The sequence below is a fragment of the Gallinula chloropus genome (assembly GCF_964237585.1).
Source record: "Gallinula chloropus genome assembly, chromosome: 1".
Lineage (NCBI taxonomy): Eukaryota > Metazoa > Chordata > Aves > Gruiformes > Rallidae > Gallinula > Gallinula chloropus.
The window spans coordinates 74,760-96,223 of record NC_140085.1 but is presented as its reverse complement, the minus strand read 5'-3'; the positions used below and the strand labels follow the sequence as shown (position 1 = coordinate 96,223).

Sequence of the window (21,464 nt, the reverse complement as noted above, 5' to 3'; positions counted from 1 at the left end):
TAGATGACCAATAAAGTCCCTTCCAACCCAAACCCTTCTGTGGTTCTATGACTCACAGATGGGTTTTATCCCAACACCACAAAGGTAAGAGGGCTGGAAGGAGTATTGTGGTCATATGTGAGGACCCCTGAAGTCCACACACAGGGGTAAAAGAAGCTGCAGGGCTTGAGCACAGCTCTGGCCATGTTCACCAGGAAGGGAAGGTGCACACGAGTCACCTACACACATGGAAGGGCACAAAGACTTGGGGAGGTGCCCTGAAGGGCTCTGGGAAGTGTCTGACATCGTGGTGGCTAATAAAAGGTTTGGCATCCTCCAGGCACTCTGGGACAAGAGAGACAAGCTCTCCACAGAAGAGGAGCAGAGACAGGATCACAGAACCACAGAATCCCAGACTGGGCTGGGAGGGACCCCAGGGGTCCCAGAGCTCCAGCCCCCTGCCACAGGCAGGGACACCAACCTCCAGGCCTGGAGCTACACAAGGGTGCCCAGGGCCCCAGCCAACCTGGCCTTGGACACCCCCAGGGACGGGGCACCCACCCCCTCTCTGGGCAGCCCCTTCCAGCCCCTCACCACTCTCTCTGCACAGAACTTCCCCCCAGTCTCTCCTCTGCCCCTTCCCTCCTCCAGCTTCACTCCAGCCCCTTGTCCTGCCAGTCTCTGCCCTTGAACAAGCCCATTCCCCTCCTGTTCCTGGGGTCCCTTCAGGGACGGGGAGGCTGCAGTGAGGTCCCCCCACAGCCTTCTCTTCTCCAGGCTGACCCAGCCCAGCTCCCTCAGCCTGTGGGGGACCAGGCTGGAGCAGTCTGGGCCTGAGGGTCTGCACCCCATGAAGTGACCCACACTGGGGCAGCTGGGGCAGAGCTGAAGCCCCGTGGGGAAGGACTCAGTTGGAGAAGCTCCTGGAGGACTGTCTGCCATGGGAGGGACCCCAGGGTGCAGCAGGGGAAGGGGGTGAGGAATGACCCCCCAGCTAAGAAGGTGAACATCTCATGAGGAACTGACCCAGCCCCCCATCCCCTCAGTCCCTGCCCCTCCCTGTGCCACAATTTGGGGAAGGAGGGAGCAAAGTCCTGACTCAAGTGAAGCCTGCTGAGAAGGGAGGGGTGGGGGGAGATGTTCACTGGAACACTTTGTCCAGAGAGGCTGTGGAAGCCCCATCCCTGGAGATGTTCAAGGCCAGGTTGGATGGGGCTTTGGGCACCCTGGTCTAGTCAGGGTGTCCCTGCCCATGGTGGGGGGTGGAACTAGATGGGCTTTGAGGTCCCTTCCAACCCAAAGCACTCTGTGGTTGTGTGGTTTACAATCTGGCTGTATTTCTCATTACTCTGGTGTCACTGTCTGAGAGTGGAGTGTAAGGAATCAGTTTGGGGTGGGGGGTTATTCCATGTTGAGTCTGTTCTGCCCATGACACTGACTGGGGAAGGATCTGATCTCTCCTTGTCCTTATCTCCACTCCTGAGCCTCTCAACAGATATTTCCTCCCCTGTCTGGCTGAAAAGGGGAGTGATGGAGCAGCTTTGGTGGGTGTCTGGCCTCCAGCCAGGGTCAAACCACCACAAGATATCACTGTCCACACGAGCCTTCTGCCCCCTAGAATGCTCTCCAGTGGCAGGCAGGACAGACCCACGGGGCCAGCTGGCCCAACACCACCTGAGCAAGGGATGCAGCCCCGTTTGGGGCTGGGTACATACCCATCCAGGATGGACTCTCTGCAGCAGTACAGGTTGTCAAACTTCTGCTTCGTGACCGAGTCGTTGACATTCATGGCTGGGACACAGAGCTTGCCTGCTTTGGACAGCTGGTACAGCCTGTGGTGAATATGGGAGGACAGAGAAGAGCAGTGGTAAAATGATCACAGAATGACAAGGTTGGAAAAGCCCTTTGAAAGTCATCAAGTCCAACCAGTCCCATCCTGAGCTGCCCCAGCTCCCTGAGCACCTCATCTCCCCTCTGTTCAACACCCCCAGGGCTGGGGACTCAGCCCCCTCCCTGGGCAGCCTGTGCCACAGCCCCACAACTCTGCCAGGGAAGAACATTTTCCCTCACATCTCCCTTGGTTGGTGCCTACAAACCACCTCCAGGTTTCTCCTCACTCTCACTGTGCCACCTGGGGACCTGCAGTCCCCAGGCTGAGCTCTCCTCACACAAGCATCACCACCACCAATCTCAGAAAACAACCCTGCTCCAGGCACAAGACCACAGGGAGCGATTTTTAACCCTGCTTTGCCCTTGTGTGTCTTTTGCCCAGCTGGGGACCGAGTCCTGATGCTGAAAACATCATCAGGTCTCCTCCTTGTTGACCCCTCTGGCTGCAACCCGGTGTCGGTCGCTTCCTTGTTTCTAATCTTTCATTTCCCTCTTTCAGGGGCTTCCTGCATCTCTGGCCAAACTCCCAACCAGCTCCAAGAGCTTCAGCCCAGCTTCTGTCCCTGCAAAAATAAGGAAAGGAATGGAGTTTGCTGGTCTTCTCCTCAGGTCCCTGTTTTCTGTCCCCTGTGATGAACTGACCACCGGTAGGAAAGCACCTCTGACACCTCTCCTAACCCTGGGAACCACCTCTCCCACCACAATTCTGCTGCTCCCACCACAATTCTGCTGCTCCCACCACAACTCTGCTGCTCCCACAGACTGGTGGATCTCACCCAGTCACATCTCTGTGGGCCGCCCTTTCCGGCCTCCCACCCCAATGAGAGACTCGTTTCCTCTTCCCAAATCTCACTTCTGCCCCTAGATTTAGGTCAGGACTAACACTTTTGACCTTCCCCCAAGCCCAGCCTTTCTTGTGCAACACCCTCACCCCATTTTTCCCACCCACAAGGTGAGAGAACCACCACCCCAGCTTCCTAGGTGGACCTGGGATGCTTCTGCCACCCACCCAACAGTCAGGAGGTGGTTCTGCTCCTCCTCTTGGAGCTCAGGGTGGTGGTTCCAAGCCTCCTGCTTTTGCCACATGAGAGATTTAAAACAGGTCTTAAGGGAAAGCCAAGCCCAGGGCAAAGGAAAAGCTCAGACCACGTACTGGGAGGCTCAAGATGCAGCCAGGTCCGTGGCATCCCACAGCTTGGGGATCTTTTGCTACCAGTACCCTGAGGGAGAAGATGCTTTTGAGCAAGTATCTCCATGCTGGCAGCACAGCCTGTTGTGTTACCTGTGGACACCGGTCACGCTCTCCTCTACTATCCCCTTGATCTTCTTAAACATGTTGGGGTATTTCTTATAGATCCAGTGAGTGAGATCTCCTCCGTCATCCAAGATCTGCAACAACAAGCAGCACAAAATCACCCCTCTGAAGACCCAGGAAGGGCTGCTGACCCCAAAAAAAGGTACAGCAGGACTCCTGTGCTGCATCTGGTGGGGTAGTTCAGGTGCCAGAACATGGACTTGGCACCTGAAATATCACCCCCCCCAGATTGAGCACAAGGGTCCAGCTTCACCGACGTTGTGCCAGGAAGGCACCAGGTCAGGTAAACACAACAGACCTGGTGTTGGTAACAAGCTGAGAGGAAACATGGAGGATTGCTGTGCAAGCTCCTCTCTTCCCATCACCCAGGGCAGCTGATGGACCCCAGGCAGCCACTGGCTTTCCCACTAGGGCTGCTCATGCAGGAGGATCATCACCAGCAAAACCTCTTTTAGACAACAACTTCGGGTCTCTGCCCGTTTCATCTGGTCTGAACCTCAAACCCAGACATCCAACACTGCTCTTTATCAGGTCAGGAGTCTCCTGTGCCACCCATTTCCTCCTTGGGACACATGCCAGGAGAAAGCCAGAGCCTCATGGCTCCAACAAAACCAGTAAAGATGAGCAAGTAGAGGCACCCTTGGAAGAAGTGCCCAGGGTAGGACAGAATCCAGCCACAGAAATCAGAGCATGGCTGGGACAGAGAGATGTCCATGAGCTTGTCCTTTCCCTGCTGGTCTTAGAACCATCCAGCACGTGGAAACACACCCAGCAGTGGCTTTGGACATGTGGAAGCTCCTCTCTTCCCATCTCCCAGGACAGCTGATGGACCCCTAACACCCCCACCCAGGTACACCTTCACGTGGGCTGCTGTTACCACTGCTGGTTTTGTGATGTGCCACAGTGTCACCAGGGTAATAAACACACTACACCAAGGCTCAAACCTCACTTCCACTCCAAGACTCACTCTGTGTGTCCTACACACCCCCCCTCTCCATGAACAATCCCAATCCCAACCACTCCGGGTCATCCCCTGCTACATCTCAACACAGAACCAAACCCCAGGAGGATGTTGAGCTCCAAACACCTCAAAGAGGGACCCAGACATCAGGAAAAGAAGTGAATGTGGCCACTGCCCCACGTCCTCCTGTGTGGCCCAAGCAGCAGCCAAGCAAGGTGGGAGGTGTGACAACCCCTGTGAGACTCAGGACAAAGCAGATTTCCCTGAGTGGCAGCCCAAGTGCCAAGGGACCCTTATGGTCATCATCATCATCATCATCATCATCATCATCATCATCATCCTCCTCCTGTCTGCATGTTCCCTACATCAATGCCAAAGGCTTCTGACTGTATCATCATCACCCTCTTGGACTGGTCCTTACACCAACTTCTGACTGCCTCCTCATCATCCTCCTCCTCTCTGCATGTTTCCTCCACCAACACCAGAGACTTCTGACTGCAGCACCATCCTCCTCCTCCTCTCTGCACATTCCCTACACCAACGTCAACGACTGCAGCATCATCACCATCACCCTCCTCCTCTTTGCCCATCTCCTCCAGCACTGCTGAAGGCTCCTGACTGCCACCCAGCCCTCCTGGTACTGGGTGCAGGGGTCCTAAAACACCCATGTCAAACCTGGGCAGAAGCATCTCTGCTCATTGTCTGGTCATGGAGCCAAACAGGGACCATCTCTACAGCTCTCTCACCAGCACCTGAAGCCACCCAGAAAGACATTAAAGCTCCCACCACTCTCCCACAACAGACACCCCATTGTGGGTGCAAAGATGCTGTTCCCAAGCTCTGTCACAACACAAGGAGGTGGCTGCATGGAGCCACCACCACTCTGACATCCCTGGACACAGGGTTGCTTGGAAATGCTTTGCACACACAGCCCCAACTCTTGAGTCCCCAGGGGACCCCCCTCAGCTCCAAGCTGCTGTTCAGAGGCTGGGAAGTAGGGGCAGGTAAGGGTTAAGAGGGCTGAGGAGCAGTCCTGGGCCAGCCAGGGGGAGGAATTCAGCAACCTGGTTCCCAAGACGTCTTCATTTCATTAATCCCCATTTAACAGAGCACTTAATCCTCTTTCTCAGAGAGAATTCTGGGGGTTGGCAGTTTTCTCCTTCCTAGGAGGGCAGGAGATGAAAAACACCCCAACAAACCACTAGAGGAGCTCGGTTTAGACCGAAGGTCACCTTAGTGTGGTGACCCCAAGCAGCCAACAGCAAAGCCATGGTCCATCCCCCACATCCCTGGGGGTTCATCAGCTTCACACAAGTTCTCTGACTTCATTTGAATCCTCCTCAGGTAGGTGGTTGGGGTCTTCAATTAACACATCATTATTACTTGTACCCTGGGCTCCATCAGCTGAGGGGGGGCAGCAGGGACAGGGAAGGGACTGTCCCTCTCTGCTCTGCCCTGGGGAGGTCCCAGCTGGAGTCCTGTGGCCTCCAGTCCTGGGGCTGTTGAGCCTGGAGAAGAGGAGGCTGAGGGGAGCCCTTCTCCCCCCTGCCCTGCCCTGCCCTGCCCTGCCCTGGCAGGAGGGTGCAGAGAGGTGGGCGATGGTCTCTGCAGCCAGGGGCCAGGAGCTGGGCCAAGGGGCAATGGGCTCAAGCTGCCCCAGGGCAGGGTCAGCTCAGCTGGGAGGGCAAAGTTCTTCCCTGGCAGAGTTGTGGGGCTGTGGCACAGGCTGCCCAGGGAGGGGCTGAGTCCCCAGCCCTGGGGGTGTTGAACAGAGGGGAGATGAGGTGCTCAGGGAGCTGGGGCAGCTCAGGATGGGATTGGGTGGACTGATGCTCTTCAAAGGGCTTTTCCAACCTGGTGATTCTGTGATTCTGACTCTGTGAGGTCAAAATAAACCAGTAAAGAACAGATTTTGGCTGCCTGGGGTTTTGTGTTTGTACAGTAAGAGCATCACCTCAAATCTAGGTGATCTTGATTCCCAAACTGAAGCTTTGCCTAGATAAGAAAAATATCCCATCAACCAAAGGTGTGAATTTTATCAAATATGGTAAAAATGAATGCAACCTCCTTTCAGAACATCCTGATTTTGTCATTTTTTTTTACTGGCTAAATTAAGGAAGTCTGGTTTCAACTGTAGGAAGCTGCTCTGGAAGCAAACTGAGCACCCTGCAAAGTTTGTGCTAAGGCAGCTTAATTTAGAAAGCAGTTAAGCAAAACTTTGCCTCCCAGGCATGACCTACATCTGTGGAAAGACAAACAGAAGCCAGTTAACCCAGAAGAATCCCAGCTATGGATCCAGGCTGGGAGAAGAGCTGCTGGGGAGCAGCCCTGCTGAGAAGGACCTGGGGGTTCTGGTGGGGGAGAAACTCCCCCTGAGCCAGCAGAGGCTCCTGCAGCTGGGAAGGGCGATGGGAGGGGATTCAACTTTTTAAAAGAGCAGATAATGGCAGGACAAGGGGGAATGGACTAAAGCTAAAGGAGGGAAGGTTTAGATTAGATATTAGGGGGAAGTTTTTTACAGAAAGAGTGGTGAGGGGCTGGAAGGGGCTGCCCAGAGAGGGGGTGGGTGCCCCGTCCCTGGGGGTGTCCAAGGCCAGGTTGGCTGGGGCCCTGGGCAACCTTGTGTAGCTCCAGGCCTGGAGGTTGGTGTCCCTGCCTGTGGCAGGGGGTTGGAGGTCTGGGACCCTTGGGGTCCCTCCCAGTCCAAACCAGTCTGGGATTCCATGATTAACCATGACCATTAACCAAGCAATGGGGGGGCAACCACCATCCCTCAGTGGGTGCTCAGCCCAGGGGAACCCCAACCTCTGCTCCATCAGGTGGTTAAAGCCAGAGGAACAACCCAACTGTGGGACCCCCAAATGAAGATCTGCCCTTGAGGGCACAATCTGGGGTACAGCAGGTAGCCCAGGGGCAGGTAGACCAGGCAACCTTGTGTAGCTCCAGGCCTGGAGGTTGGTGTCCCTGCCTGTGGCAGGAGGGTTGGAGCTCTGGGACCCTTGGGGTCCCTCCCAATCCAGACCAGTCTGGGATTCTATGATTCTAACCCACTGTGTCCCCAGCTTTACACCTGAGAGAAGTCAACATCCTGCACTGTGTAGTTAACCAGACAGCACCCAAAGGTGAGCACTGCCTTTACACTGAGCTTTCACTGCTGAGCTTGGTCTAAATTCAGCAGGAAAACACAATCCAGTACTAAACCCTCTTCCTTCTTTCAGGATGGGAGCTCCCCATGCCTCAACATGCATCTCACCATATTGGGCTGCCATCCTTCCACGTTGACGCAGCGATCGATGCACCACCAGAAGTCGTCCTCGGATTCTCCCTTCCAGGCGAAGACGGGGAACCCTGGCACAGGAAGGGAGAGGGGTGCTAAGACAGCCTTAGGAAACGGCCAGAGAGATGCTCAGGGGGCTGGAGCAGCTCCCCTACCTATGGAGAGAGGCTGAGGGAGCTGGGCTGGGTCAGCCTGGAGAAGAGAAGGCTGTGGGGGGACCTCACTGCAGCCTCCCCGTCCCTGAAGGGACCCCAGGAACAGGAGGGGAATGGGCTTGTTCAAGGGCAGAGACTGGCAGGACAAGGGGCTGGAGTGAAGCTGGAGGAGGGAAGGGGGAGAGGAGAGACTGGGGGGAAGTTCTGTGCAGAGAGAGTGGTGAGGGGCTGGAAGGGGCTGCCCAGAGAGGGGGTGGGTGCCCCGTCCCTGGGGGTGTCCAAGGCCAGGTTGGCTGGGGCCCTGGGCAACCTTGTGTAGCTCCAGGCCTGGAGGTTGGTGTCCCTGCCTGTGGCAGGGGGCTGGAGCTCTGGGACCCTTGGGGTCCCTCCCAACCCAGACCATCCCATGATTCTCTCCTGATTCTATGAAATCCCTTGGGGATCAGCTCTCCCTACACCCACACGGGATGCACCAGGCTCCCAACACCACTGTGCTCTTGCCTGCAGGCTGACTGTTCAACATCTGCCCTCTGGAAGCAGCTTCAGGGATAGGCACTGAAGACACACGCTGAAGGCAGCAGGTAGGACTCAGCTTCAGCCTTCCCTATGTCCTCCTGTCCCCCAAGAAGCAGCTCTACCCACCACCCAAGCTGGCAGCACGCTCCCAACAACAACATTTATGTACAAAACTCAAGCTTTCACCCCAGTTTGATGTCCCACCTTCCTCCCAGGCCACAAATTGGCTTGAATTAATTGTGACTCATGAGCCATTCTGATCCTGCTTCAGCAAGCAAGACCAGCTAACGGTCAAACCACTGGGTTTAGCTTCTTCTGGGTCTCCCAGTCCTCCCAGTATAAAATCCCTGGCCTTACCCAGGTGAAATATGACTTGACTGGATCCATCTCCCAGGTGAGCAGCATCACAGACACCTCCCATGCTGTGAATTACACACCCAGAAGTTCTCTCTCTCTCACCCCTTGCAGCCAAAGTTATGACTCAACTTTACAGAATTCAAATTAAATTAAATTCAGCTTCATTTCTTCATGCAAAGTAACTTTTGGGTTCCCACAGAGCCCTGGTGATGGTGCATCACCATCATTCCTACCAGGTATTTTTATACTCCAGGGAAAAATGATGCCAAGAGCTCCAGCTCACTGGGAGGGATCGATCTCGTGCTGGATTTATCCCAAATCCAAGAGAATGAAGGATAAAAAAGGACAGTAAGAGAGGGGAAATGAGCTCAATGTGATGGGACAGTTAAGGAATACTTCTAGAACCAGAGAAAAACCCCAAAGGGGGTGGTGAGGTTTCCTACCGCTCTCGGCGAGGGCAGCAGCCACTTCGTTCAGAGTAGAGTAGATGTTGCAGGCAGCCCAGCGGCACTGGGCACCCAGAGCACCCAGAGTCTCCATGAGGACCTGGATTCAAAACAAAACCCAGAAGAACCATCAGGAACAATCACAGGGTTGGAAAAGCCCTTTGAAGATCATCAAGTCCAACCAACCCCACCCTGAGCTAAAACAGCTCCCTGAGCACCTCATCTCCCCTCTGTTCAACACCCCCAGGGCTGGGGACTCAGCCCCCTCCCTGGGCAGCCTGTGCCACAGCCCCACAACTCTGCCAGGGAAGAACTTTGCCCTCATATCTGCCCCTGGGCTGGGCACTGGGGAGGCTGCAGCTGGAGTGCTGGGTCCAGTTCTGGGCTCCTCAGCACCAGAAGGACATGGGGGTCCTGGAGCGAGTGCAGAGAAGGGCAACCAGGCTGGGGAAGGGGCTGGAGAGCAGCAAAGCTTCCCAGGAGCGGCTGAGGGAGCTGGGGGTGCTGAGCCTGGGCAAGAGGAGGCTGAGGGGAGCCCTTCTCCCCCCTGCCCTGCCCTGGCAGGAGGGTGCAGAGAGGTGGGCGATGGTCTCTGCAGACAGGGGCCAGGAGCTGGGCCAAGGGGCAATGGGCTCAAGCTGCCCCAGGGCAGGGTCAGCTCAGCTGGGAGGGCAAAGTTCTTCCCTGGCAGAGTTGTGGGGCTGTGGCACAGGCTGCCCAGGGAGGGGGCTGAGTCCCCAGCCCTGGGGGTGTTGAACAGAGGGGAGATGAGGTGCTCAGGGAGCTGGGGCAGCACAGGAAGGGATTGGTTGGACTCCAGGGGCTCAAAGGGCTTTTCCATCCTGGGGATTCTATGTTTGGAAGATAAATCAGAGCCCCTGTGTTGTGTAACTGTGCTGGCCATTGACCACCACTCCATCCTAATTAAAATTCCATCTCCTTCGTTACCGCTGCTCCAGGGACTCCTCACACCTCCCTGCATCTCATCACCCTGAAGCACAGGTTCTGCCTGTCTAGGAAAGTTCACCAAGTTGACCATTCTCTGTTGGTGTAGGGCCCAGGACTCAACCTCTACAACAGTTAGTGGAGATATGGTCTTAAGTGGTAGAAAATCCCTGGCTGGAGTTGAGCACTGGGGTCTTACAGCTGTCTGTGCCGTGATGTGTGTGCAGCCCACGATCTTGGCTCCAGCCAGTGGCTTCTCTCCCTGAGCTCTCTTCCTCAAAGCCATCAGGGCTGGCATTTCTGAAAGGCAAAATAAAACATAGAGAGGTCTATCAGTGGGATGGAAAGAGGGATGAGGTCGTGAGGAGCAGCCAGCATCACTTCTCACCCTGCTATCTGGTACTCCCATGAGGTTGTACACCTCTGGCATCCTTTCCATCCCCCCAAACCCCATAGAATTCTCCTGTCTCCAGCAAGAATGCAACTGAAGATCATGAGAAGAGGATCTGGGCGAAGGAAGAACCCCTCATGACAGCCCAGGACAACATGGAGCATGAGGACATGAGGAGCAGCCAGCATCACTTCACACCCTGCTACCTGGTACTCCCATGAGGTTGTAGAGCTCTGGCATCCTTTCCATCCCCCCAAACCCCATAGAATTCTCCTGTCTCTAGCAGGAGTGCAATTGAAGATCATGAGAAGAGGATTTGGGGGAAGGAGGAACCCCACATGACAGCCCAGGACGAGGTGGAGCTTGAGGCACGTGTCCCATTTACCTTGCTCAGCGATTTCAATCTCTCGGCGCCCGAACTCTGCCTGTTTGATGTTCTTCACACAGAAATCGCTGCTGCCCTTGGAGTTCTTCTGCTGCTTGTCCCGGGGGGAGGTCTCATCGTCAGAGCTGTCTGTGTAGGAGGCAGCTGGAGGAAGAAAAGAAGGTCAGAGACAGCACAAAATCATAGGAATCCCAGACTGGTTTGGACTGGGAGGGACCCCAAGGGTCCCAGAGCTCCAACCCCCTGCCACAGGCAGGGACACCAACCTCCAGGCCTGGAGCTACACAAGGGTGCCCAGGGCCCCAGCCAACCTGGCCTTGGACACCCCCAGGGACGGGGCACCCACCCCCTCTCTGGGCAGCCCCTTCCAGCCCCTCCCCACTCTCTCTGCACAGAACTTCCCCCCAGTCTCTCCTCTCCCCCTTCCCTCCTCCAGCTTCACTCCAGCCCCTTGTCCTGCCAGTCTCTGCCCTTGAACAAGCCCATTCCCCTCCTGTTCCTGGGGTCCCCTCAGGGACGGGGAGGCTGCAGTGAGGTCCCCCCACAGCCTTCTCTTCTCCAGGCTGACCCAGCCCAGCTCCCTCAGCCTCTCTCCATAGGTAGGGGAGCTGCTCCAGCCCCCTGAGCATCCCCGGGGCTCCTCTGACCCCTCTCCAACAGCCCCACATCCTCCTTGTGTTGGGCCCCAGCTCTGGCCCTAAAGCCAAACCACCTGCAGTGGAAGGGCTCAGATGACCTGTTGAACGTGTCCATGGACATTCTTCTCCATGTACATGTACCAACTCACATCTCTTCTTGCATTGACCACTTCCCCACAGCCAGCACTGACCTCCTCACTCATCTGCCTCTACAGCAACCCCACACCAGAGCTAATGAGCTCCAGCACTGACCGTGCTCCCCATGGGCTCATCTCCTCACGCTCTGCAGCTCCTCTGTGACCTTCTCCCATCTCTCTTCCCAAATGTTAAGTCTTTAACAGCCCTCAGAAAGCCAACAAAAAAGTCTGTTAATGTTCTAAGTCCTTGCAAAACATGAAGAGCTGCAACTCAGGGCAGCATTGATATGGGACCCTATTTGGTTTTAAACAGCAGCACGGTGTGGGGGTGCTAGTGCATCACTGTCCAGTCAGGATGATACTCCCAGTCCTTGGATTTGTTCAGTTTCAATCTTCTTGAAGGATGCCAGGAAGGCCAACAGCATCCTGGCTTGTGTCAGAGCCACTGTGGCCAGTAGGGCTGGGGAGGGTAGAAGGGTAAAGACTGGCAGGACAAGGGGGCTGGAGTGAAGCTGGAGGAGGGAAGGGGGAGAGGAGAGACTGGGGGGAAGTTCTGTGCAGAGAGAGTGGTGAGGGGCTGGAAGGGGCTGCCCAGAGAGGGGGTGGGTGCCCCGTCCCTGGGGGTGTCCAAGGCCAGGTTGGCTGGGGCCCTGGGCACCCTTGTGTAGCTCCAGGCCTGGAGGTTGGTGTCCCTGCCTGTGGCAGGGGGCTGGAGCTCTGGGACCCTTGGGGTCCCTCCCAGCCCAGCCCAGGCTGGGATTCTGGGATCCTGTGGCCCCAGGCAGGAGCTCTGGGACCCTTGGGGTCCCTCCCAGCTCAGATCATTCTATGATTACAGGTGTTAGGAATCCCTTCCCTGCTCTTCACTTTACTGGAAAGCAAGGGCAAAATTCCCTGTTATATATTGGTTTGCTACTAATCTACACTAACAGTTATTACCTTAATTACTCCAGCACCACATGCAGGGCTATATATTATAGGTATGTGGCAGTAAAGAACCATCTGCCCATGAGAAGCTGGTTGTGGTCTTGGTGGGATGCTCTTGTTTAATAAAGAATTAACTTTCCATCCCTCCAGAACCAAGCTCTGTGGTTTTAAAGAAACCTCAGCACAACTTAGCTGTGCTTCAAGGAAATAATCCCCTAACTAATTAATCCTTCTGGAGTCCTTGGTGTACAAGAGCCTGGTATTATATAAGGTGCTCTTGGGTTATTCAGCCAGGCTCCTGGTCCTTGGAGAGCTGCTGGGAAGGGGTTGTGTGCCCAGGGTTGGACTTGCCTTTCGCACCCCGTGGAGGATGGAGCCTTTGAGGAGGAATTCCAGCAATGTCTAATGCTCCTCTGTAAGCAGATTAAGGTCCCAGCAGGTCTTGGGGAGCCTGGCACACCAACAGTGGCAATGCTAAGCTTTTATTGTCTCCTTGGGACCATTCAAGGGCTTCCCATGAGCCAGAAGAGAAAGCGATCGGCTTGCTGGGTGCTGTGGGAGACACCCATGGCCATGCTGGGCTGGGGAAGGGTTTAACTCCTTGGTTTGGGTTTTTCTGGCCTGAAAATGCTGATAGAGATGTTGAAATGCTGGGTAGAGAGATGGTTTGCCTTTACTCACAAGTTCTCTGAAGGGACTACTGATACAGAATCCCAGAATCCCAGCCTGGGCTGGGCTGGGAGGGACCCCAAGGGTCCCAGAGCTCCTGCCTGGGGCCACAGGATCCCAGAATCCCAGACTGGGCTGGGTTGGAAGGGACCCCAAGGGTCCCAGAGCTCCAACCCCCTGCCACAGGATCCCAGAATCCCAGGCTGGGCTGGGCTGGGAGGGACCCCAAGGGTCCCAGAGCTCCAGCCCCCTGCCACAGGCAGGGACACCAACCTCCAGGCCTGGAGCTACACAAGGGTGCCCAGGGCCCCAGCCAACCTGGCCTTGGACACCCCCAGGGACGGGGCACCCACCCCCTCTCTGGGCAAATCTACAAGATCTGATTAAAGTCTCCTAATTACCACCTCAATCACCCATAACCTGATTAATGAAGCTTCGTTACCGGGGTCGGCGTTCCATAGACCACCCCCCCTTTGAACAGGAACTGTGTTATTCCAAGGAGAAAGACATGAGAAGAGCAGCAGGTGCTGTTATCCAGTGGAAAAAAATGCTGGGGGGTGGGGAAGGAGACACCAGCAGCTCATGTCCTAACCCAGCAAAGCCCAGCTCAGAGCCTAAACCCAGCCAAGTTGAGCTTTGCTGGTATTCCAGAGGAAGATCCACACCCATCTGCTGGGTTGGCATAAATAAGGGGGGAAATAAAGGGCAACCTGCCCCTGTTTCTTGTCCCTACAACCTTTCCAAGTTATGAAACAGCAGGAGGAGGAAGCCAATCGCCTTTAATTAAAGATATTACTGCTCTAATCTCAGCTCAGCCCCCACGTACCATGGCCATGGTGTGGCACACGCCACGCCGAGCGCTTAACAGGGGTTGGTAGAAACCAGCTGATCCCCAAAAGTGTTTGTTGGAGCAGGTGGCAGTTGTCTGAGCTTTGCAGAAAGGGAGAGAAGAGCTGCCAAAAATTCAAGGGATTTGGCCAGCACACCAGCAAAACATCTCCTGTGCTCCAAAGCCTTCCCTGGTGTGCAGCAGGAGATGCTGAGAGACACCACGGTGCGTCCTCAGGTGTGTCAACTGCTCCCCATGGGTGTGGACAATGGATCACATCATGGAATCATGGAATCACCAGGCTGGAAAAGCCCTTTGAAGATCATCCAGTCCAACCAATCCCATCCTGAGCTGCCCCAGCTCCCTGAGCACCTCATCTCCCCTCTGTTCAACACCCCCAGGGCTGGGGACTCAGCCCCCTCCCTGGGCAGCCTGTGCCACAGCCCCACAACTCTGCCAGGGAAGAACTTTGCCCTCCCAGCTGAGCTGACCCTGCCCTGGGGCAGCTTGAGCCCATTGCCCCTCGGCCCAGCTCCTGGCCCCTGGCTGCAGAGACCATCGCCCACCTCTCTGCACCCTCCTGCCAGGGCAGGGCAGGGCAGGGCAGGGCAGGGGGGAGAAGGGCTCCCCTCAGCCTCTAAGATCATCAAGCCCAACCATTCCCATCCTGTGCTAAACCCTATCCCTGGGCACCCCATCTCCCCTGTTTTTGATGAGGTTCTTAGGATCTGGTCCAGCACAGGACAGGAATGATGATGGAAGATGAGGAAAGAAAAAGCATCGTCCCTCTTCCCACGGCCTCCCTCCAACTCCACTGACTTCAGAGCAGATCTGGGAGGTCCTGCTGGAGCAAGGAGAAGCCCCGGGGTCTCTGGAGAGGCTGGGGCTGCAGCAGGGACCTACCTGAGCTGTAGCTGTCTGTGGAGGACTGAGAGATGGAGCGGGAGAGCGACCGGCGGCCGATCTTCGTCGGGCGCTTGTTGAATTCTTGCTTCTGGTCAGCAAACTGGATCTGTTCAAAGAAATCAGAGGTTACAGGGAGAGGAAGAGACTCCACAGCCTGATACAGAAGAACCCAAAGCCTTGAGCTGCACAGACACCATCTCAGCTACGGATTGGACCACGATTCCAAGGATGGGATGCCCCATCCCTGGGGGTGTCCAAGGCCAGGTTGGCTGGGGCCCTGGGCACCCTTGTGTAGCTCCAGGCCTGGAGGTTGGTGGCCCTGCCTGTGGCAGGGGGTTGGAGCTCTGGGACCCTTGGGGGCCCTCCCAACCCAGCCCAGTCTGGGATTTTAACACCTGCACTAACAGATGGTTATTAGTGATTTTACAGCAGAAACTCAACCCTGGAACCAGGGCACTTCCTGCCCCCAAAAGCTGGGTACCAGCTCTGTAGCATCACCAGCCCATCTCACAGGCAGCATCACGTGCTGGTTCTTAAACCACTTGAATGTGACTTCCCAGAATGGCCTCAAATTCTGGCTTATCAGGTGACTGCTCTAAACAGAAATAACTTCTCAAAACACCCCAAGGGGTTAATTAATAGACTCAATTAATGGCTTTTGGTAATTTGGAGATGTAAATATTTAACCCCGTTGCGCCAGATCTGAGTTTGTTTGTGCTCATGGAACCTTGGAATTGGTTTAGAGCCCTGGAACAGGCTGCCCAGGGGGGTGTGGAGTCTCCTCTGGAGATCTTCAAGCCCTGTCTGGATTGTGTGGAGGAGATCCAGTATCTCAAGGGTGGGACCCAGGGGGCCATGGGCAGCCTCTGCTCAGTGTCTGTGGGGACAGGACAAGGGGCGATGGGCTCAAGCTGGAGCCCAGGGAGTTCCCCCCAATGTGGGGAAGAACTTCTTCCCAGTGAGGGTGAGGGAGCCCTGGGACAGGCTGCCCAGGGGGTGTGGAGTCTCCTTGTCTGGAGAGATCCCAGCCCCTGTCCTAGGGACCCTGCTTGGGCAGGGGGTTGGGCTCAATGATCTCTGGGGGCCCCTTCCAACCCCTACAATCCTGTGAAGTGAAATAAAAACGTGTTGGGGCTCACAGGTGCCTAATTCAGAGTCCCCTCTGAACCCAAATCTGGGGACAGCCAGCCCAGGCTGCTGGGGAGGAGGAGGAGGGGGGAGAAAGGACCTGAGAGGGGATTTGCAGCAGCACCTGGAACCTCTTTTCATTTCCTACTAATCTCCAAGCAAACAACAGAACGACACCAGATCAAGAAGAAAACCAGGGCAACCTCCTGTTACAGCCAAGAGCTGCAATGGGGATTAACACCTCTGATCCCGTGGGACAGGGTTTTCTGCACACCCCCCCCCCAACACACACACACAAACCTTTAGATTCCTTTTCTAAGAAGCTGTTGGCCCAGAACAGCTTCTTTTCCCTTAGTCATTTCACAAGAAACCTGAGCAGCTCCAGCACCCACCAGGTTCTCCGCGCACAACGACGCCCTTGCAGACTGGAAGCCTAACAAAGGGTGAATAACTGGTCCTAATTCCTAATATAATTAACATTTTCCTCTCCTACATCACCCCTTCAAGGGGTTCCATGCAGCTATTTCACGTGACAGGGTCACACTGATGAACACACTCAGAGCTCTTGATGTCCTTCCACGTACAACACTGACAGACAAGGAGAAGCCAAAGAGTCCTGAAGCAAGTCAGGCAGAACTGGACTTCCTAACAAACCCTGTCCTAACCCCCTCTAAGGGTTTCCAGCCTTTATATGCTGCCACAACTGGGCTGAGCTTTAGCTGAGCCAAGAGGAAGGAGGGACCACAAGAGGAGAACGTAGGGAAGATGCCTGGATGAACCTGATGAATCATAGAATCATAGAATTGATTCATGAGGTTCAACACTGGGAGGTGTGAGGGGTTGCACTTGGGCTGGAGGAATCCCAGCCATGGATCCAGGCTGGGAGAAGAGCTGCTGGGGAGCAGCCCTGTGAGAAGGACCTGGGGGTTCTGGTGGGGGAGAAACTCCCCCTGAGCCAGCAGAGGCTCCTGCAGCTGGGAAGGGCGATGGGATCCTGGGCTCCATCAGCAGAGGGGGGGCAGCAGGGACAGGGAGGGGATTGTCCCTCTCTGCTCTGCCCTCCCCAGCTGGAGTCCTGTGGCCAGAGCTGGGGCCCAACACAAGGAGGATGTGGGGCTGGTGGAGAGGGGTCAGAGGAGCCCCGGGGATGCTCAGGGGGCTGGAGCAGCTCCCCTACCTATGGAGAGAGGCTGAGGGAGCTGGGCTGGGTCAGCCTGGAGAAGAGAAGGCTGTGGGGGGACCTCACTGCAGCCTCCCCGTCCCTGAAGGGACCCCAGGAACAGGAGGGGAATGGGCTTGTTCAAGGGCAGAGACTGGCAGGACAAGGGGCTGGAGTGAAGCTGGAGGAGGGAAGGGGGAGAGGAGAGACTGGGGGGAAGTTCTGTGCAGAGAGAGTGGTGAGGGGCTGGAAGGGGCTGCCCAGAGAGGGGGTGGGTGCCCCGTCCCTGGGGGTGTCCAAGGCCAGGTTGGCTGGGGCCCTGGGCACCCTTGTGTAGCTCCAGGCCTGGAGGTTGGTGTCTCTGCCTGTGGCAGGGGGCTGGAGCTCTGGGACCCTTGGGGTCCCTCCCAGCCCAGCCCAGCCCATTCTATGACTCTCTGCATCTTCCAGGTCAAGGCTCCGGTCTGATTTTTGCTGGTGTTGACCCATCCTTCTCCTTTTGGCTTCATCCTTCAAACAGTGGAGTGAGAGGGCAGGAAAGGATTCTGGGATTGATTTATGAAAGACACTGATTGTGCCCACTTCTACTCAGGGACAGGTTGTGCACAGCATGGACAGGTGAAGGGTACAATGTGCCAGCAGAAACACACCCAGTTTCATGGGATCCCAGGCTGGTTTCATGGGGCTCTGAGCAACCAGATCTACTGAAGATGTCCCTGCTCACTGCAGGGTGGGACTAGATGAGCTCTAACGGCCCCTTCCAACCTTACACACTCTGTGGTTCTGTGATTCTGTCATCAGAGACGCTCAGACTGGTTTGTGTGGGAAGGGTCCTCAGAGGCCACAGTGGCCATGGCAGGGACACCCCCCAGCCCAGGGTGCCCCCAGCCCCATCCAACCCAACCTTGAGCCCTGCCAGGGGTCCCAGAGCAGCCCCAGCTCCTCTGGGCACCCTGTGCCAGGGCCTCCCCCCTCCCCAGGAAGGGTTCCTGCCCCCCAGCCCCTCTCCATCCCCCACCCAACGGCACACGGCGGCCGAGGGCTCAACACGCCGCCTTCGGGGGGGATTCAAGACTGGGGTGTGAACAGTGATTTGGTTCCAGGTTGAACTCAAGGTTCAGCTCCAGCCAAAACACCCCTGAAGGTCACAACCAACTCCCCACAGGGTGAAGCTCAAAGGAGCTTTGGGAGCCACAGCTGCTGGGATTTAGGAGCCCAACCTGCTGTGCAGCAGCATGACCGCCGCCGTCCTCAGCCTCCAAGGGGGGACAAACCCCATTTCAAGCTGAAAAAAACCCTCATCTCACAAGGGGTTAATGACTTCTGAATGCAAGTGTGTGCTCACTGCATTCCAGACGAGCTGCATCTCACCTCACCGTGGGCTCTCCACCACCAAGAGCCACTCCATGCTACTACAGCGCTACTACAGCGAGCAAGAGAGAAGTCAAGGTTTTCCTGGGTGGTCTCCCTGCTCCCCAAACCCATCGGCTCCCTCTGCCCTGGTGCTCTGAAGAACAAGCTCAGGGGAAGGTGTTTGGCTCAACGCTCCATCACTTCAAACCTCCTGAGAGACAACAACACTTCTCTGGAGATGGGGAAGTTCCCCTGGGCGGTGAAGGGATGGAACCAGCTCCAGAAAGAAAGGACCAAGGAAAGGAGTGGGGGGGCAGTGGGGAGAGAAAAAAGGGAGGGGGTAGAGAGAAGGAAATGTCATTTTAAGGAGAAAAAGAGTCTAATGGAACTAAAGGCTGCCCTCACCTGGGCTTTAATCCCTGAGTCCCCGTTCACGTTGTACTTCTTCTTGTTCGGCATCACCGCCAACCCCTCCTCAGCCTCTCCAGCCAGGCCAGGAGCTGCCCCCCCCCCCATTTATACCTTCCAACCCCGGGTGGATCCCGATCCTGCCCGCTCTGGTTTCAGCTGCTGGGTGGAGGGAAGGAGGAGGGAGGGAGGGAAGGAGGGAGGGAGGGGAAGCCAAAGGAACCGTGGGGATTTTCAAGCTCCCTTGGTTTTCTGGCAGGGAAGGACCCCCCCCCCCAGATTTAATGAGGCGTCCCAGCAAACAAGCCCTGCTTGTGTTCCATGGTGAATTACAGCACTTACCTGACCTCCAGACAGTTAGAAGCGGTTCTGAACGTGGCCAGGCTTGTGTGTGCACAACAATGGCTCATTTATACAACCAGAACACTTCCCTGATGCTATAATTAACTTGCTAATTAGACTCTTTTTAACTTGGGTTCTCCCCCCCCCCCAACTTTGTTTCTTCCCCCCCCCAATGTCAGATGATTACATTAACAGAGCCTCATTAGAAGAAAATTAACTAATGAGCAACTAAACCAAGGGAGGTATTTGTCAGCTGTTAATTGGGATGGTCCCTGCCCCATCCCCTGCGGCACCAACCGCGTCCAGTCCGTCCTTGGAAGGGTCCAGACCCCAACGTCCATCCTGCTGTTCCCACATCACTTGGAATCCCACACTGGTTTGGATGGGAAGGGACCTCAAAACCCTTCAAAACCAGTTGCACCCCTGCCTGGGGTAAGGACAGTCCCCACCAGCCCAGGGTGTCCAGAGCTCCACCCAACCCGGCCTTGAACCCAGCCAGGGATCCCAGGGAGCCCCAGCTTCTCTGGGCACCCTGGGCCAGGGTCTCCTCACCCTCACTGTAAAACATTCCTGCCTTTTATCTCATCTCTTCCCACCTCCCAGGCACCTACTGCAGCAGGAGTCACAGAGTCACCAGGTTGGAAAAGCCCTTTGAAGATCATCAGTCCAACCAATCCCTTCCTGTGCTGCCCCAGCTCCCTGAGCACCTCATCTCCCCCCTGTTCAACACCCCCAGGGCTGGGGACTCAGCCCCCTCCCTGGGCAGCCTGTGCCACAGCCCCACAACTCTGCCAGGGAAGAACTTTGCCCTCCCAGCTGAGCTGACCCTGCCCTGGGGCAGCTGGAGCCCATTGCCCCTCGGCCCAGCTCCTGGCCCCTGGCTGCAGAGACCATCGCCCACCTCTCTGCACCCTCCTGCCAGGGCAGGGCAGGGCAGGGCAGGGCAGGGGGGAGAAGGGCTCCCCTCAGCCTCCTCTTGCCCAGGCTCAGCACCCCCAGCTCCCTCAGCCGCTCCTGGGAAGCTTTGCTGCTCTCCAGCCCCTTCCCCAGCCTGGTTGCCCTTCTCTGCCCTCGCTCCAGGACCCCCATGTCCTTCTGGTGCTGAGGAGCCCAGAACTGGACCCAGCACTCCAGCTGCAGCCTCCCCAGTGCCCAGCCCAGGGGCACAAGCCCCTCCCCAGCCCTCCTGGCCACGCTGGCTCTGACACAAGCCAGGCTGCCCTTGGCCTTCCTGGCCCCCCGGGCACACTGCTGGCTCCTGGGCAGGCTGAGCTCACCCAGCACCCCCAGCTCCTTCTCCCAGCAGCTCTCCAGCCGCTCTGCCCCAGCCTGGAGCTGCCGGGGGTTGTTGTGTCCCATGGGCAGGACTCTGCCCTTGGCCCTGTTCAACCTCATCCCCTTGGGCTCAGCAGGAAACATTTGGTACAGCATTTTGAGCTCGTGCCCTTCAAGAGCTGCCACAACTTGGAGATTGATGTTGACAAACTGCCTGGGAAGTCTTTTCATCTTCAGCTTCTCACCCAGTTGTGACACCAGGTGACAAAATGAATTTTCTCTCTTTTTTTTAACAAAGGATGGAAATAATCACAGAATCACAGAATTATCAAGGTTGGAAAAGACCTAAAAGATCATCTAGTCCAATCATTCACCTATTACTACTAGCTCCCACTAATTTTCCATGTGTGAGTAGAACAGAAAGAATCACAAAACAATAGAGGTTGGAAGGGACCTTGAGAGACCATTGAGTCCAGCCCCCCAGCATGATTTCTCTATATCCAGAGCCCAGGGCTTGCAGGTCCCAGGTCACCCCCCCCCCTCCTCCTCCTCCTCCTCCTGCCTTCTCATCCCTATTCATGAAGGAAAAGCCAGTTTCCTCCAGCTCAACCTGCCAAGCTGGATACTTCATCTCCTGCTCCCCTTTCCCCAGTGAAACCAGAGATGTAGACACCAGGTGTCAGCATCTGAAAGGCACCTGAGAACAGACCAGCTGCCCCTCCGTGGTATCAGGGATGATTCCCCTCTCCGTGCTCAAATCCCTCTGCAAACCCCCAGAGTGAAGGTTTCAGGTGGCTTCTGCTCTCCTAAACCACCTCCTGGACCTGGATCCCAGCACGTCCAGACAGGGGCTGTCCAAACCCATGGATCCCATAGTTTCATGTGCCTCTAATTAATATGCAAATCCTGAGGAGGCTGCTCACTCAGCCAGGACTTGAACTGGAGCTCAAGGGATTGCAGATCCCACTTCCCCAGCCCGCAGGTCACAGAGAGATGGACTCCAGGATCAACACACAAGTTTAACCCTTTGGAGTCTTCCTTCTGAGAAAGGTTAAGGTTGGTTTTGCTTACAGGGT

General features: G+C 56.0%; 1 protein-coding gene across 2 annotated transcripts in view; it reads right to left on the bottom strand.

Moving 5' to 3' along the window:
- The window catches only part of LOC311197858 (putative adenosylhomocysteinase 3), a gene marked incomplete at both ends in the record, with an annotated part of 92,312 nt that overhangs the window by 15,365 nt on the left and 55,483 nt on the right, over positions 1-21,464 (bottom strand). For both annotated transcript variants that reach the window (XM_084271691.1, XM_084271692.1), the window contains 7 exons: positions 1,695-1,811; positions 3,152-3,258; positions 7,399-7,493; positions 8,894-8,996; positions 10,041-10,141; positions 10,618-10,761; positions 14,721-14,829. In XM_084271691.1, coding sequence (XP_084127817.1) covers positions 1,695-1,811; positions 3,152-3,258; positions 7,399-7,493; positions 8,894-8,996; positions 10,041-10,141; positions 10,618-10,761; positions 14,721-14,829 — 776 coding nt within the window. The remainder of the gene's footprint in view (positions 1-1,694; positions 1,812-3,151; positions 3,259-7,398; positions 7,494-8,893; positions 8,997-10,040; positions 10,142-10,617; positions 10,762-14,720; positions 14,830-21,464) is intronic.